Source organism: Podarcis tiliguerta (genome assembly GCF_965153285.1).
Source record: "Podarcis tiliguerta genome assembly, chromosome: 1".
Taxonomy (NCBI): domain Eukaryota; kingdom Metazoa; phylum Chordata; class Lepidosauria; order Squamata; family Lacertidae; genus Podarcis; species Podarcis tiliguerta.
In genome coordinates this window covers 101,967,095-101,983,820 of record NC_139534.1, presented here as the reverse complement: position 1 = coordinate 101,983,820, position 16,726 = coordinate 101,967,095, and the positions used below count along the sequence as shown (strand labels likewise).

General features: G+C 40.4%; 1 protein-coding gene across 21 annotated transcripts in view; it reads left to right on the top strand.

Moving 5' to 3' along the window:
• The window catches only part of RALGAPA1 (Ral GTPase activating protein catalytic subunit alpha 1), a 123,143-nt gene that overhangs the window by 85,556 nt on the left and 20,861 nt on the right, over positions 1 to 16,726 (top strand). For 14 of the 21 annotated variants that reach the window (XR_014514050.1, XR_014514051.1, XM_083451545.1 and 11 more), the window contains 4 exons: positions 1,042 to 1,165; positions 3,131 to 3,286; positions 10,123 to 10,281; positions 12,115 to 12,242. Coding sequence is in view for 19 of the 21 variants with exons in the window: in XM_083451545.1 (XP_083307671.1) it covers positions 1,042 to 1,165; positions 3,131 to 3,286; positions 10,123 to 10,281; positions 12,115 to 12,242 (567 nt within the window). In the remaining 2 variants the exon portion in view is untranslated. Of the gene's footprint in view, positions 1 to 1,026; positions 1,166 to 3,130; positions 3,287 to 10,122; positions 10,282 to 12,114; positions 12,243 to 16,726 lie in introns of all 21 variants that reach the window. The other 7 variants (XM_083451549.1, XM_083451540.1, XM_083451537.1 and 4 more) reach the window with 1 other exon arrangement.

Genomic DNA, 16,726 nt, shown 5'->3' with positions numbered 1-16,726 from the left:
GTCCTGCTAGCTAGGAATCATGGGAGTTGTAGGCCAAAAACATCTGGAGAGCCGAGTTTGAGGAAGCCTGGGTAAGAGTAAGTTCAAGAGTTCTTAACTTTCTCAGTGTTTTCCTTACACCTCTGTTACCCCTTAATTTGTACATTGAAATTACATACGAACCATTATTCTGAGCCATGAACTTAAGTATGGTATTTTTCCGTGTATAATACGCCCCCATTTATAAGACGACCCCTATTTTTTTAAACCGAAAATTAAGAAATTAAGTTGTTTAGCTTTGGGGGAGGGGAGGTCACTTCCGCCAATCACTCACCCACCTGCCCGCCACTGCCAATCGCTTGCCACTGCCGATCGCACACCTCGCCACAACCACCAATTGTCTGCCCAGTCACCGCCACCAACAGACCACCCGCCCACTTGCCACAGCCGCCAGTCGCCTGCCCATTTGCCACAGCCAATCAGCAGCAGGCCTTGCCACAGCTACCAATCACCCATCCAATCGCCACTGCCAATCTCCTGCTTGCTGCTGCCAGTAATTGCACGTGTCCCCCCCCCCCCACATTCACTATCCATGTATAAGACGACACCCAATTTTTGCCTTATTTTTTGTAAGCAAAAAGCGTCTTCTTATAGACGGGAAAATATGGTACATTTAACGTGAGTGTTCAGCTTTATGAACTTGGCAAAAAACTTGAAAGGGGGCATGCATCCAGGGGAAAAGACTTTAATAGTGCCACCCACCATTGAATCCAGTGTGTTTTGACTATACGCAATTTTGGCATTAGGTGCAATCCCTGGAATGTAACCATGTCATAAGTTGCAGGCTTGCTATATATAGGCAGGCATTTAAAGGAAACCAATCTAATAAGCATACCTTCAATGAAAAAAGGGAGTGATAAGTGTAAAAATGTTAGAAAAAAAGCATTTAAGACATACTAGCACTGCTTTTTTCGCAGTTATCGCCCCTTTTCTGTTTGCATATCTCATTCTTTAGTGACTTCAGAGTACATTCTTATGTAATTGCAGTCCTGTGTCTTACAGCCGAGAGACTCACAAAATCGCAGTATTTTATGTTGCTGAGGGACAAGAGGACAAACACTCCATCCTTACTAATACTGGAGGAAGCCAAGCCTACGAGGATTTTGTAGCAGGCCTTGGTTGGGAGGTACCTTTTTTGTTGTTCTTTGTAGTAATTCAGGGTGACTGTATGTTACCATTGTAATAGTAGCTACTGAGAAATTCATCCCAAGACTGGTGAGAAAGAACTCTTGTGTCCCGCAGACTAGAACGTTTGTCCAGGAGTTGATATTCTGCCTGGTTCACAAGTTGCTTATAGAGCTTTCAGGAGAATGGAAAGTTCGAACGTACCAGCCTGCTGCCTGAAGTGGGATTTCCACCCCCTCTCCATCAGGACTCTCAAAGTGATATAAAAGGAAGAAAGCATAGTCTTCCCTAGGTCACTTTCCCCTTAAAATTCTTGTTTGGGTGGTGGGATATGAGAAATTGGGGATAGGAGGAAGTTGGTGTCACAAACATTCTGACAATCTCTCAGAAATATGCTGTAACTTCCAGCAATTATGTCTGTGAAATCTGCCAGTTCATGTCCAGTGGTAGGAAGATAGTATCTGATTGGCTTACTGGTCCTGACTGTTCAGAATCTAGGACCAAAATATCATGTAATTGTAGGAGAAAATCGGCTCCATCTTACTACACAAATGCTGCAATTCAAATATCTTACCATTATCCCTAGATAGGGTAACAAGAGGATCGCTGAAGGGTAGCTATCCTTCAGCTGGGATCTCTGGCACCTAGAAGTGCTAGTTCAACCTGAGGTGGCAACAGCCAGAGTTGAAAGCAGCCATTAGAACACTAATTGTGTGTATGTTGATGTGGCGATGGAAATAACTGCAGAGGAGATTAGACCAGAGCAAAGTCCTCTTCAGTACTCTAGGGTTACAGTGTCTCCACCCCCCCCCCACCTGATGTTTCCATCAAGTTCCTCAAAGCTTAATAGTTTTAATCATCCAAGTTCTCAGATAGTTAAACTGAAACCTTATTTACTGGCCAAATGAATCCTGGAAGAACTAGATACAGGCCGATGGTGTATTTGAAGGTTTGCCAGAATTATACAGACTCTGTAATCAAGAGCATGGCTAGGAACATGCCTTAGGATAGAGAAAAAGAGTAAACAAATCAATGAGGCAAAAACCCAGTGCAGTGGCCACGCAAGAGATGCCTGTGTGTCCAAGAAGTGTCCCCTGCTCTTTGTGGCAAACCACATCCGCATCCCACACAGATCCCATCTACACAGGTTGAAACACAATGTGTATCTGCACCATATAGTAATTGACATTAAGTGTTTGGGCCTGACCAAGAGTGCTGTGTCAGCGCATGCTGGGGAAAATCAAGGCCCCTTACCCAGGCATGCAATTTGCATTTGGTGCCTTGTAAAGAGTCCACCAACAGAACCATAAAATTACATGGCAAGTCTTCAACTAGTAGCATGCCTGCTGAACAAATATTGGGTTCAATACTAGTCAATAGCTCCCAAGGATTTCTTCTTCCCATCTCTTCTTTTTCTTTGTATATGTTCAGTATTAAAAGGATATATTATTTTTCCTTTGGAATGAGCTGACGGCATGCCCTGTCGTGGGTACATGGAGGTGATCCTTTCATTGGTCTCTTAGGTCTTGACTTCTCGGCAAATGGGACGTATTAAACCATCAGGCAGGCCTCATGCCATCTATTTTCTGTCTCTATACATGTGTTAATGGTGCAAATAGGAATAATCATTTGGCACCATAGAATTCACATTTTAAACATGCCATAGAAATGATTCTAATAGTGTTTCCACAATTTTGCCACCCTCCTTCCTAAAACCTCTTTCCTCTAGGCTCTGAAACTGAAAGTACTAATATGTCAAGTATGTTGGGGTGCTCTCGTGCTTATATAGAGTTGGTTGGCTTTCTGTTTATTTCTGGTTAATTAGGATCCTTTGGTACTTCAACACAGTAAAGTGGTAACAATGGCTCAGTTCACATCTAAGTGCTTTATATGCTTTTCTGAGAGGCATGTGTGGGACTTTATATTAAGCTTTTTCTAATGTGATGATGATTTCTGTGCTTTTTAGGTGAACCTCACAAACCATTGTGGTTTTATGGGAGGGTTGCAAAAAAACAAAAGCACTGGACTGACCACTCCATATTTTGCTACCTCTACTGTGGAAGTAATGTTTCATGTATCAACTAGAATGCCTTCTGATTCAGATGACTCCTTAACAAAAAAGGTAGGTATTTTGAAATTACCTTATCCTTTAGGTTGATAATAAGACCAGGGAATAAAGAACAAATAATTTATTGAATTAAGGATCTTATTGCGGCTTTTGGCTGTTTATATCTGTTGGCAAATCAACTCTGCCACATTTCATCACAGTCAATACAGTATCTTGGTGCTTCTAGATAAGAAGTATACTAGTCTGATATAAATTTAAAGGATACTTCTTATCATAAAGGAGCTTTGGTACAAAGATCCTACATATTTCAGCTTATCCTTTCAATAAGAGAGGGCCCTGTAGTGCATTGTAGCTATTACACTGAAAGGATGTCCTTTCTTTGTATCCTGAGCATGCATACATGGATTTATTCTTTCACACGTGAATTCCTAGTGTGTGTGTGTGTGCGCGCACACACACACACACACACACACACACACACTTAGCAGTGTACACACTTCCACATATATTGGAAGACGAAAGAAGGAAGTAGGAATATTGTTTCCTGCCCTATTTGCCAGCACAATGACTTACAGAGTTCTAAATCACATGGGGGAGCCTACACATGTGCAGAGCAGGCTTCCTGCTTCAGATCCCAGCCCCAGTATAAGAAGGGAGGCAGTGCCGAATGATGTCAATGCAAAGGAGTGGGAGTGTCCTGCAAGCACAGCCCCACTCCTCAATTCATGAGATTCTAGGATAGGGCTACATCCTAGTTCAACCATCTCAGTGATCTTCTGGGGCCCGTCTAAAGATCTCACTCAGCTATTTGTTGTAGTGATAGGGAATATGTACAGAAGGACAAGGTTGGGTCTTAATCAACTCAGACTTTATCATACACACAATTTTTATTCTATAAACCACCATGTGATCCTCAGATGAAGGGCGGTATAGAAATGTACTAGACCTCCCTTCATCCGAGGATCATGGGGCAGTTTGCAGTATAAAAACAGAGATACATAGCACAATAACAAACAGAAACATTAACCTCCCCCCATTCTGAATTGAATTTTCATGAAGAATAATTGCAATCCCCTATGTCGATCATGGATAGGATTCAGCAAGTTACTTATTATACCTGTCAGCTGAGGGAGTCATATGCTAAGTTGGTCAGTATAACCTGCTTGTAGCAACATATGTTTAAAGGTATGAAAGAGAACTGTTTCCAGACTATCCACCCATTTCTTTATCTGCCTCCAAGGTATCATAAAACTGGAAAATCCAGGGTATTTATAAATTGATATCCCACAGAGTTGCCAGAGGGTGTACCCTTCATCCTTAACATCTAATATGTAACGTGAAACATTTAAATATATAGGTATGCAATAATTAAATGTGTTTGCAGCCAACCTCTATGATCAGCAAATACCAGCTATTTTCAAACCTCCCTAAGAATAAACTGCTCTGCACCATTGGTATTTTTTCCCCTTGTTTAAATTTAATAAATTCCACATTAGTGGTAAGAAGTTGAGACCTTGAACATTTGCCCTATTACAAATGAACAATTGGCTGTTATTAGACTGTGCCCCCTCTATTCTGTACATATATCTTCAGATGTGCTAATCCATTCAGCAGACACATTAATGAGCGCTGGTTGAAGTGTAATATTGGAGGAAGTGAGGCCAGTTGACCTCAGCGTGGAGTTTAATACTTGTAATTGAATTAGATCGTCAACAGTTAGTGTAGAGAAATAGCTATGCCTCTGGCTAGCTTCAATTATTGATGGCTCTTCATTTTATGTTCATCTTGTAAATAATTTTCTGTATTATTATTTTTTAATAGACTTCGTTCTTTAAAATTTTTCTTTGGTATCCTGAAAACTTGTGCCACACTGCTAAATATTTTTTTTTAACTGTTCAAGATGACCTTCTCCAAGTGAGGCAGCACTTCATAAAGTGCATTCAGGCCTTGGTTGGCATTAAGATATGAAACACTAAACCATGGTTTAACCCTACAAGAACAAGCCTCAGTGTGCTGTATGTTTGCACCATCTTCCTCTGGCATGGCCATTAGATGATTTTACATTTCTGGGTTTCAAAATGACCTTTGTTCAACATGTCATCCAAACCCTAAGCTGTGGTTAACCTTCACTATGGTTAGTTGGAACAATGGCTTGAAATTGGCTTGTTTCAACTCATCATGGTTAAGTTTAACCACAGTTTGTTGAGGGTCAATCTAACACTGAAGAGAAAACTTACAAACCCTTTCAAACAGTTGTGCCAGAGAAGGGGGAAGCATACAAGCCTGAGGCTCACTGTGGCTCTTTTTTATAATCCAAACCAGTCCTTTGCATCTTCTGTTGTGCAACTGGGTGGATAAACTAGTTCTATAGTTCACTGCCCACGTAGATACTCCAACCTGTGGTTTAGTGGCTCACCACACGAGGCGGCCAGAAACCATAAGTCTATCCATCTCAGTCATATCAGCTCTAATTTAGGAGCATGGGTGTGTTTGCTGCCTAGCCACCCAAGCCCGTAATCTTTTCTATACACCGTGTCATCCACTCCAAATTCCTTACACAAGGTTATGAAAGCATAGCTTCATTTCTGAAGCTGGAGCCTTTTTTACTGCTCACACAGCTAAAGACAAGGAGCTAGCGAAGCTGCATAAGCAATATTTTGTTTCCAAGCTGCATGGATAGAACTTACTCAGGTACAGTCAAATGCTGACTCTTTAAGAGGACTCTGTGATTGAATGTACATTTCGGGTTTTAGAGACTTGATGGGGGTGAAAGAGGGAATTCTAGACAGCCTGGTTATCAGATTTGAATAACAGGGTACAAGTGAAGAAAGAATCATTCATGTTAAAAAATGCTTCCCTAGTTGCTGAATATTCACAATCAGTCTGTACACATCTGGAGTGGAGAATCAGGACCTCTGGTTCAAATCATGCACACTTGGGATGGTACTCAACTAAGTTTTTTTAAGAATAGACCCAGTGAAATCAATGAACCTTAGTCATGTTCATTGATTTTAATGGGCCTCTTAGGAGTAAAACTTAAATGAATACCGCCCTTGAGTATAAACAATTTTATCTTTAGAAGTAAAGGCCTGGGCCTTCTCTTTTTATTCCTTTGAGCAATACACTCCCATTTTATATAACTAGCTGTTTTTTGGAAGTGACCCTTAATTTCAAAAACCATTTCCTATGCCTCATGGACAGTTGCCATTTGAGACATTTAAGCATGAATCCCCCTTCTGTATGCCATATTTGATGTATTGGGTTCCTTGGATTCCTACTGTTATGTGTGCATGTGTATGATTTTATTTTTCTGCTTTTGAAGATTTATCATAGATACAGTCCCAGGTCTTAGGAACACGTGTGCTTTCAGAAAACTTTGTTTTCCTCTTTTTTCTTCCAGATTGCATTTTCTCTCCCCTAACAAATCACCAGAGCACTTTTTAACCACCTATCCCTGGTATTAAAAGCAGTTTGGCAATTTAGCACGGGAAAGGCTTCCTGAAGTCAGAACTGGAATTACAAAAGCAAAACCCTTAGCTAGTTCATGGCCTTCAGGAAGTTGTAATGTCTTTTCTCATCCGTTCTTTAGATCAGTAGGTTCTACACATTACTGGTAATTCTGGCAAGAGTTCAAGGGTTAATGCAATAGATAAATAAAAGGAACTTTCTGTAAATTGAGCCCTGCATTATTTCAGTTGTCTTCTCTTTCCAAAACTAACTTATTTAATTTTTTTAAGTAAATACTTGAATTCTTCCTGCCAGTGTTCTTTGCTTTTACTATCGTTTATTACTTCAATTATACTTCGTATCACTTAGAACAATCTGCCATTTGGAAATCTCAGTATAGCCTGCAGCTTAGTATTAACTCTGGCTGGTATTGTAACATGTACAGCATATGACATTAATGTATCAAATTAGATTTGATCGTCCCTTCTGGTTATATTTATTTCACATTTCTTTTGTATTCAGTTAACATAAACTTATTAGGAAAGCTGACACATGGTGATGGCTATAAAGTAAGAATGTTTTAAAGTATTTCGATTTTTTAAAATGAAATTTCAGATATCTCTGCTTTTCCAATTTGTTGGTTTGTTCAGTGATGGAGTAGAAATTGTAACCCTGTGCTGTAGCAGAAGAAATAGTTAAACTAATCTTCATTGTTGTAGATTACCATTCTACCTACAGTAGTCACAGACACTGGACATTATGGTAGCAACCTTTCCTGCAGAAAGAACTATCAGTGGTGAAAAGAGAAGTTATAAAAGAAAAGCAGTGGTGGCTGCAGAAGTTTTGTCTTGTACTTGGTCAGGGCAAAGAGGCATTGGCTACAATCACAATTAGACAGTACCCAGGCACAGTCCAGAAGACAAATACAACAGTCTTCCCCTAAACGCTGAGTATTTCAACATTTGAACATCTTGTGAGATGTTTTTGTTTTTGTTTCTTGTTGCTGATGTTGCTGTTAAGTGATGTTGTATTCAGTGGTTTACAGAATCAATAAAATTGCCGCAGAATAAAAGCAAAAACCTAGTGTGACAACATGGGATGCGGGTGGCGCTGTGGGTAAAACCTCAGTGCCTAGGACTTGCCGATCGTATGGTCGGCGGTTCGAATCCCCGCGGCGGGGTGAGCTCCCGTCGTTTGGTCCCAGCTCCTGCCCACCTAGCAGTTCGAAAGCACTCTTAAGTGCAAGTAGATAAATAGGGACCGCTTTATAGCGGGAAGGTAAACGGCGTTTCCGTGTGCTGTGCTGGTGCTGGCTCGCCAGCTGCAACTTCGTCACGCTGGCCACGTGACTCGGAAGTGTCTACGGACGGCGCCGGCTCACGGCCTCTAGAGCGAGATGAGCACGCAACCCTAGAGTCGGACACGACTGGCCCGTACGGGCAGGGGTACCTTTACCTAGTGTGACAACAGCTACACAAAAACTTGTATATCATACAAGTCAGATTTAGACTAAATAGCTGCAGATCAAAACATCCACCAGCATCATGTAAAAACAAACCGAAATAAAACCTGCTTTCTGAAAACTAGTAAGTAGGGCAACTGGTGAACCTCCTGGAGCAGAAAGTTCCACAACTGTTTCCTTCTCTTCCTCTTAAGTTTCTGGAGGTACCCTTGGGCCTGGGCTGATAAAGTTCCATTTGCTCCCTTACATCTTACCTTGGGACCCAGGGTAAGGGGGCTTTTACCCTCCCTGCAGTCCCAGTCCATATAGGGAACCTATGCCTGCTATTTGCATGGGGAAATTCCAGTGGAAGGCTTTTTTCTCTAATGCAAATAGCAGGTAAAGGGGGCTCGACTGAGATCAGGAGCACAGGAAGGTCAAAGGGTTAAATCTCCCTGCCGCCAGCACCAGGATCCCAATGGAACAGCCAAGACAGTCCAGGGCAGTTCCCCAGAAAACATCCTGCCGCCCCTGCCAGCACCAGCACTGTCCTCAGGGCAGAGGGTGAAGGAGTTGGCCGCTGATATGAGGCAGATAGAAAAGAGGTTGCTTTTTAGAATGCAGCTTTTCTTTGTTTCGTTGCCAGAGCACCAGCCATGCTCTCTCCCTATTGCTGCCTCCACATGTCTTCCTTTCATCCACATCCTCCTCACACTGCCAGCACTGTCATCCTCACCACTAGTTGTGGAGGGGAATGAAGGAGAGAAAGTTAAGGGTTGTGCGAGAGAGCTATAACAGAAGAAAGGATTGGGCAAGGTGTAAAGGGAGGGGTTGGTGGGTAGGCAGGGTTGCTGAGCGGTACAAGTGGGGCTCATCCCCTATTACAGGGGTCAGAAAACTTTTTCAGCAGGGGGCTGGTCCACTGTCCCTCAGACCTTGTGGGGGGCCGGACTATATTTTGCGGAACAAATTCCTGTGCCCCACAAATAACCCAGAGATGCATTTTAAACAAAAGCACACATTCAACTCATGTAAAAACATGCTGATTCCTGGACTGTCTGCGGGCCAGATTTAGAAGGCGATTGGGCCGCATCCGGCCCCTGGGCCTTAGTTTGCCCAGCCATGCCCCATTATATAAACATGCAAATTCTACATTAAATGCAGCTGTCAAGCATCAATTCCAGCTATGCTGTTTGTGAAAAAGTACTTTCTTTTGTGTAACCTGAATGTTCCAACATTTGGTTTCATGGGATCACACACACACACGTTCTTGTGTGAGGTGGGGCGGGGGGGAGAGAGAGACTAGTAAAATTTTGATTCTTAGAAGCAAAGTTCAACTCACTAATCATTGTCATTCAAAATTGTTTCACTTCCATATTTTGGATAAGAATGCTCATAACAAACCTAATAACTCTTGCAAAATTTTGTAATTGTTAAGGCAAGAAACTGTCTTATGTCAGTCATTAGAGGACCTTAGGAAATCAACTGTATGCGCTGGAGACTTTCTTTGAATAGGTGACAATCAATTATGATTCTTGTGTGTGTGAAATCAAGTAAATGGCAACATTCTAAAATACAATATTTGGAATCCTTACTTTGGAGAATATCCCATGGATGAGAGTGTGGTTTGCTTATTAGTAAATTATTAGGAAATATGTGTAGGATTTCACTGCTAGAGTTAATATTCAAAGGTTTTGTCTATGAGAAGTATGTTCTCCATTAGTTCATGATATGTAAACAGTGAAAGCTGACAAATTAAAGTGAAGAGCCAAAGCTGAATCAATAAGATACTTAGCTGAAGAACTTGTGGGCAACTTGTTTGTTTAAAACTGACACGTCTGATTTTTTAAAGTTCTCTCCTCATCTTGAAGTAGTTTTTTGTTCCAGTCTTAAAATGAGACCCATTCAATCTAAAATGGGTTCCATACTCTTAGCTTAGTGATTTTTCAGATTCCGCACTATCTTACATACTTTTGCATATTTATTACTTTTCTTGTTTCAGCTAAGACATTTAGGAAATGATGAAGTTCACATTGTCTGGTCAGAACATACGCGGGACTACAGAAGAGGAATAATTCCTACCGAGTTCGGAGATGTGCTCATTGTTATATATCCAATGAAGAATTATATGTTCAGTATCCAGATTATGAAAAAACCAGAAGTAAGCTTTTTTATTGTTATTCAATGCAGTTTTATCCTTCTCTTCAGGGAAAAGAATCTTTTGAGTGGCTTATATAAGAGCAAAAACAAACAAGGCAGTGCCTAGACTTTTACAATCTTTTTAAAAATGGCAAAAGAGGAAAAGGGGATGGGGAGAGAAAAGGAAAGTAAGGAAATTCAATCCCTAGTTGTTAATGTTACAAAATTATCAACTTAGATGGAAACACTTCATGGAGAGGAGAAGCCAAAAAGAGCTGGTGTCTCAGCAGAGCCAAATGGATATAACCCAAGAGGATAGTAGCTGCTAAAATTATGTACTATGCCGTTTAGTTTATAGCAGTGTGTTAGGGCTGTGCAAGACGTAGAAAGGGGAACCGCATTCAAATAGTGCTTTAAGGTCCTGGTTAGTGAATTTACAATCAGAGTTTCTCATTTCAGACATCATGGGAGACTTTAGTTTAAACTAACCAGGACCAGTGCACCGATGAAAGGAGGAGGCAGGGGAAGAAGTGAAAGGAGAGCATGATGTCCCATGCTCACTCCTTGCTGCTACACTATTGTTTAGCAAGCTGAGAAATGTATGTCTAAACCAGGCTTGTGTGCATAGATGTCAGAGATTTGTGCAGGAATAATAATAATAATAAATTTTATTTATATCCCGCCCTCCCTAGCCGAAGTCGGGCTCAGGGCGGCTAACAACAATCAAACAATCAAACAATCAAATAATCCAACATTCTAAAAACATTTCATTGTAAAAATTAATTAAAATCAAATTAATGGCAACCGTTAAGCAAAATTCTGTGCTGGTTGCCAGAGGAGGGAGTCAGGCTGGGCCCTGACCAAAGGCCTGGTGGAACAACTCTGTCTTGCAGGCCTTGTGGAAAGATGCAGGGCCCTAGTCTCTTGTGACAGAGCGTTCCACCAGATTGGAGCCGCAGCCGAGAAAGCCCTGGCTCTAGTTGAGGCCAGCCTAACCTCTCTGAGGCCTGGGACCCTCAGGATGTTTTTATTTGCAGACCGTAGGTTCCTCTGTGGGGCATACCAGGAGAGGCGGTCCCATAGGTACGAGGGTCCTAGGCCGTATAGGGCTTTAAAGGTTAAAACCAGGACCTTAAACCTGATCCTGTACTCCACTGGGAGCCAGTGCAGAATGTTAAAGACAAGAAGGATTCTTGGCACAGTATTCAACAAATTGTTTGGGTTGTAGCATGATAGTACCAACCATCGTTTGGGTGACCGGATAGATCCAGTCCAGTGCTGGTTGGGTATATTCCTGGGTCAGAGCCTATATACTTAGCAGATGCATACAGCATAAATGTGTGCCATTCCATGCTAAATCAGGACTCTTCTTTTTTTTAATCATGCAGCTATATCCCAACAGGTGATTGTGATTGCTTGCTCATTAGTTGTATGTTAAGATTGCTCTAATGAACATCGGGCCGTAAACTTATATTAGCAATTTTCTTTCAAAATCATCGTATCCCTTCAGCAAATGTTCCCCTTCTCCAGTCTCACTGAGACTTTGACCTTCAAGAACATGGCATTCGTGATCATTATTTGGTTTTGGCATTAAACTAAGCCTGAATGAGATAAATTATTCAAATGGTTATTAAAGCAAAATAAGGAGAAGGATTATTTCTTGCTGATAATATCAAGTGATCATATCGGTATACTTTTATAAGGTGCATCATCTCTTAGAGTATTTTGAATAACTACTGTGATTAACTGAAGGTGAGAAGAATGATCTAGCTGAGCAATCCTTTGTTAATGCTGATTGCTAATTGTTATAGAAAAGAATGATTTAATGGCCGGCTTTCTCAATTTCCTGATTCAGGTCCCATTCTTTGGTCCATTGTTTGATGGTGCTATTGTGAATGGAAAAATTCTTCCTATTATGGTTCGTGCAACAGCTATAAACGCAAGCAGAGCACTGAAGTCACTCATTCCATTATACCAAAACTTGTATCCTTTTAAGTAAGACTACAATCCTGTGCACATCTACCCGGAAGTATACCCCATGAACACAGTGGGACTTATTTTCAATAAATCCATCAAGGATTATTCTTCACCCCATGATTGATATTGAAGAGTTCAATAAGTGCAGGGGTTTTGTGAAAAAAACAAAAAGCAAAAGCACAAGGGTAACAAAATATTCAATAGAAATAAAATATAAAGCTCAACTGGATTAATGCATTAACAGTACTTAAAGATATGTTTGTAGTAGAAGTACTGTTGACATATTTTTTCCCCTGTAATACTAAATTTATAGTAATAGTCTTCTCCTTTCGTTAGGCATATTGTGATTGGGGAGAAAGATTGTGCCATTTTAATTCCCTGTTGCAAAATGAATTGCAGCTTTTTCCCACCCACCAAAGAAAGAGTGAACTGGTTGAGATGTACCACTAAACTCCTCACACCTATGCCAGAGTAACAAGGCTCCCTAGGGAAGACTACACTCATTCTCATAATCCTAAACTGTACTTTTGTTGACCGAGGAGAGGTGTGTGCATGATTGTGTGACCCACATGGGATGTTAAGCTGTTATAACACCAACATGACTGCATATTTTTGTAGAGAAGTCTGGAAACAGTGGTACTATTTTGTTCAGGAAGTGTTCAGTAGCAAATCAGCATACATTGAAATGAAAACATGAGGTAAGTCCATTCATTTAAAACCAATACCGTATACTTTGTAAAGGAAATGTTGATTAAAATAGGCAGATGTCTTGCATCCTATGTATAGCAGTAAGACTGCATTCACATTAATGGGAGAAATCTGGTGTCAAGTGAGCACACTTCCACTCTCACAATGGGACTTCATCATCCTTCTCACCCCAAAACAGAAATCTACACACACACACAGAGACCCCACAGCATCCCCTCCCCCAAATCTGCATCCAGCCCCTGACCTTCAGAGCAGTTTTCAGGTGCATTCAAAAGACTGCACTGGGCAGGAGAGGAAGAAGAATTCCTAGTGCATCAGCCGTAGCTTATCGGCGCACACACAAATGCTGTTGGATTTCATTTGGTGACTCCAGGGAAATGGGTATGGGAGGACATTATCTGCCATGTTGTTGATGAATGAGATGGGTAAAGGGAGACCAGGATGTGCTTCTTCTTCTTCTTGCTGAGGAGAAACATAAGAGAAATTTGCTTAGAAATAACCAACATACATTATAAAATACATCTGCATGTATCCGCTTATCTGTGGGGCTGTGTTTGTCCTTCTATCTACCTTCTTAGAGGAACCTGTGTATGCCTTAGCAATGCCACATAAAATAGTTTGGTAGATCTGCTCAACTTCATTTATCTTATTAAAATTCAAGAAATGCTGCTAATAGGCTAATTCCCCCCCCCACACCCCCTGTTTTATTTATTTTATTTATTAAATTTGTATACCGCCCTTCATCCGAAGATTACAGGGTGGCTCACAACATAAAAATACAAAATAAGAGCACAAAATGCATAATAAAACAAAAGGATTCCACAAACAGGGAGCCACTGCAGAAAAGGCCCGTTCTTGAGTTGCCACCCTCCAGACCTCTCATTTTCTTATTGATAATAGTCTTATTCAGCCTAAGAGACCCTTTGAGTCTTGATCCCATACTCAAATAAAATCACATTTAAAGGTAAAGGGACCCCTGACCATTAGGTCCAGTCATGGACGACTCTGGGGTTACGGCGCTCATCTCGCTTTATTGGCCGAGGGAGCCGGCATACAGCTTCTGGGTCATGTGGCCATCATGACTAAGCCTCTTCTGGCAAACCAGAGCAGCGCACGGAAACACCGTTTACCTTCCCGCCAGAGTGGTACCTATGTATCTACTTGCACTTTGACGTGCTTTCGAACTGCTAGGTTGGCAGGAGCAGGGACCGAGCAACAGGAGCTCACCCTGTCGCGGGCATTCGAACCACCGACCTTCTGATCGGCAAGCCCTAGACTCTGTGGTTTAACCCACAGCACCACCCACGTCCCTAAAATCACATTTGAGAGATAGCAATTGCATATGCTGTTGATCTGCCAAGCACTGCAAGCTAATTTGCCCCTTTCCCATTTTTTCCTGTCTAAGACTGTTGAAAGATTATTAGCAGTAACGTCACCTTGAGGCTTGGAAGTTTTGTGGTTAGTAAGAGGTGTGTGTCAAGTATTTGCAGTTTTTCCTGATATTCATGCAGTGATAATACTGTATTACAGTATTTTAATATTTTTTGGAAGCCGCCCAGAGTGGCTGGGGAAGCCCAGCCAGATGGGTGGGGTATAAATAATAAATTATTATTATTGTTGTTGTTGTTGTTGTTGTTGTTGTTGTTGTTATTGTTATTATTGTTGTTATTGTTATTGTTATTGTTATTAACTTTAGGGGCTCCTGAATTGGTATGTTAACTGAATAATAACATTTCAGTGCTCTAAACATAATGTGATACTTAATATGTGACCATCCTGATAACAGATTTTCACATGCAAGAGTTTTTACTTGCAGCTTTTCTTTTGCTTTAATTTCTACATCTGATTATGATTATAAAACAGATAATTGAAACACTGTGGGTTTTTAATACTGTGGGCAGATGAAGTAGCTGTACACATATATCTTTTAAACACTGATAACCAATATCTTTTCCACAGTTACCTAGAAACAGAAATAATTTGGAAAAATATAATCACAGGTGATGCATTGTAAGCCTCAGAATAATGAAAATTCTACAAAGATTTAGACTTACTTTGTGCCAATAATTATATAGATGTGTCAGCTATTTTATACCCACTAAATAGTTCTGAGATTCCAAAGCATAAATTGTGTGATTTATGCTCATTAAAAGTAGTCTGAGACTTATCTTGGGCACATCTTGGCTAACTATGTACCTAATGCTGCTCAGTAAATTACAAGAGTATATTGATTGGCATATGCTGCCTAAATCGATCGCCCTGACAGCCAGAATTACAGTAATCTGTCAGTATTGATGACTGTCTTTCAGGCTTTGAAACCTCTTCTTCATTTGTCTTGTCATGCCTTACTTGTTTCTGAAGTGCATTTTCTTGCAGCCTCCAGTTTTGTCATGGTAGGTACTTTATAGTCCTTTTTTTTGTCCCTCGAGACCAATTTATTGGCTTGATCATGCAATTAGAGGTAAAATACAGCACTAGGGAGCATGGGTAGGCAGTGTTCTGCCTAACAATTGGACCTTAGGTGTAGTGTAGGCTTGTTCTCAGCCATTTATTAGTTACCTGTTGAAAGAGCAGGGTTTTTTGTTTTTTTTAATAATGACTAATTCCAAAGCATCACTTTAAATGCCTTTGATTTTAAGCACTAGACTACTGATTGAGTAGACATTTGTGATTGGTTTTAAACTCTTGTATTAATGCTTGCCATATAGATTGTCCACCTATGCCTTATTACAATTATTTAGGGATTTCTACATTGATTATCCGTATATGTGTGCTTGCTGCACTGTTGGGTAAGGGCCACGTAAATGTTTTATGCTTTGTATTCTCTCCCCTCTGCTGCCCCACGCCCCCCGGTCTCCCATGGCTCGTGCTCAGAATGAAACATTTTAGATAGGTAGAAATAAATAAAGTAATCACAGAGTGCTCCCCGCTGTACAAGCAGAAAATCTGTTGTTTTTTTCTCAACTGAGAAAGCAAAAGATTTTAAAGAATAAAAAAATTGAAGTAAAATTGATTCGTTGTACTCATCTAATTTGCCATTCACAAAGTAGAGAGGTAGTCTGCAATCTTTGCTCTATTGCTAAGCAGTGTGTGTGTGTGTGTGTGTGTGTGTGTAAAAACCCCCACAAAAACCTTGTTTCAACATGTTTTTGTAATGTTTATTCTTTTTAAACACCACATCCAAATATCCCTACAATTACCAAAGGTTTTTCTAAAGTGAAATGCGCAAGATTGAATGTTGTACTAGATTAGTTTTAAATCTTTTTGAGGGAGGAATTGCACAATATTTGGAAAATACTGGCTGCATGAGAAATCATTACACCTGCTTTGCCCCAGTGTTGCTTAGAGAAAATAGAATAGAACCTTTTCTAAAGAATGTATTATGAATGTGCTACATTTTAGTGCACCATTTTAAGAGCATTTGAATAATCTAAAATGTGCATTTGTGCTCATTTTATTTTTCACATGAAAACTTCAGCAAAATATAGGAAGTTTTAATACTGTTATTGCCTTTTAATACTGCTGTTAGAAGTTAATTTTTTTAAAAAAAAATGTATTCCTTTTAACATCATTATATAAAAAAAATAAGGACAAAGGTCACTGATTCACCCCTTTTGCTTGAAGCACTTCTACGTATTACCAGTACGGGCTTTTAAAATCTTTTAATTCCGGTTGCCAAACCACAGTTTCCATCCATCCATCTGTTCTTGCTAATTGTGAAAAGGTTCAATTTTCAGCAAAGCCATGCATTTCACAGAAGGTATGTGAGGTGAAATTTCACA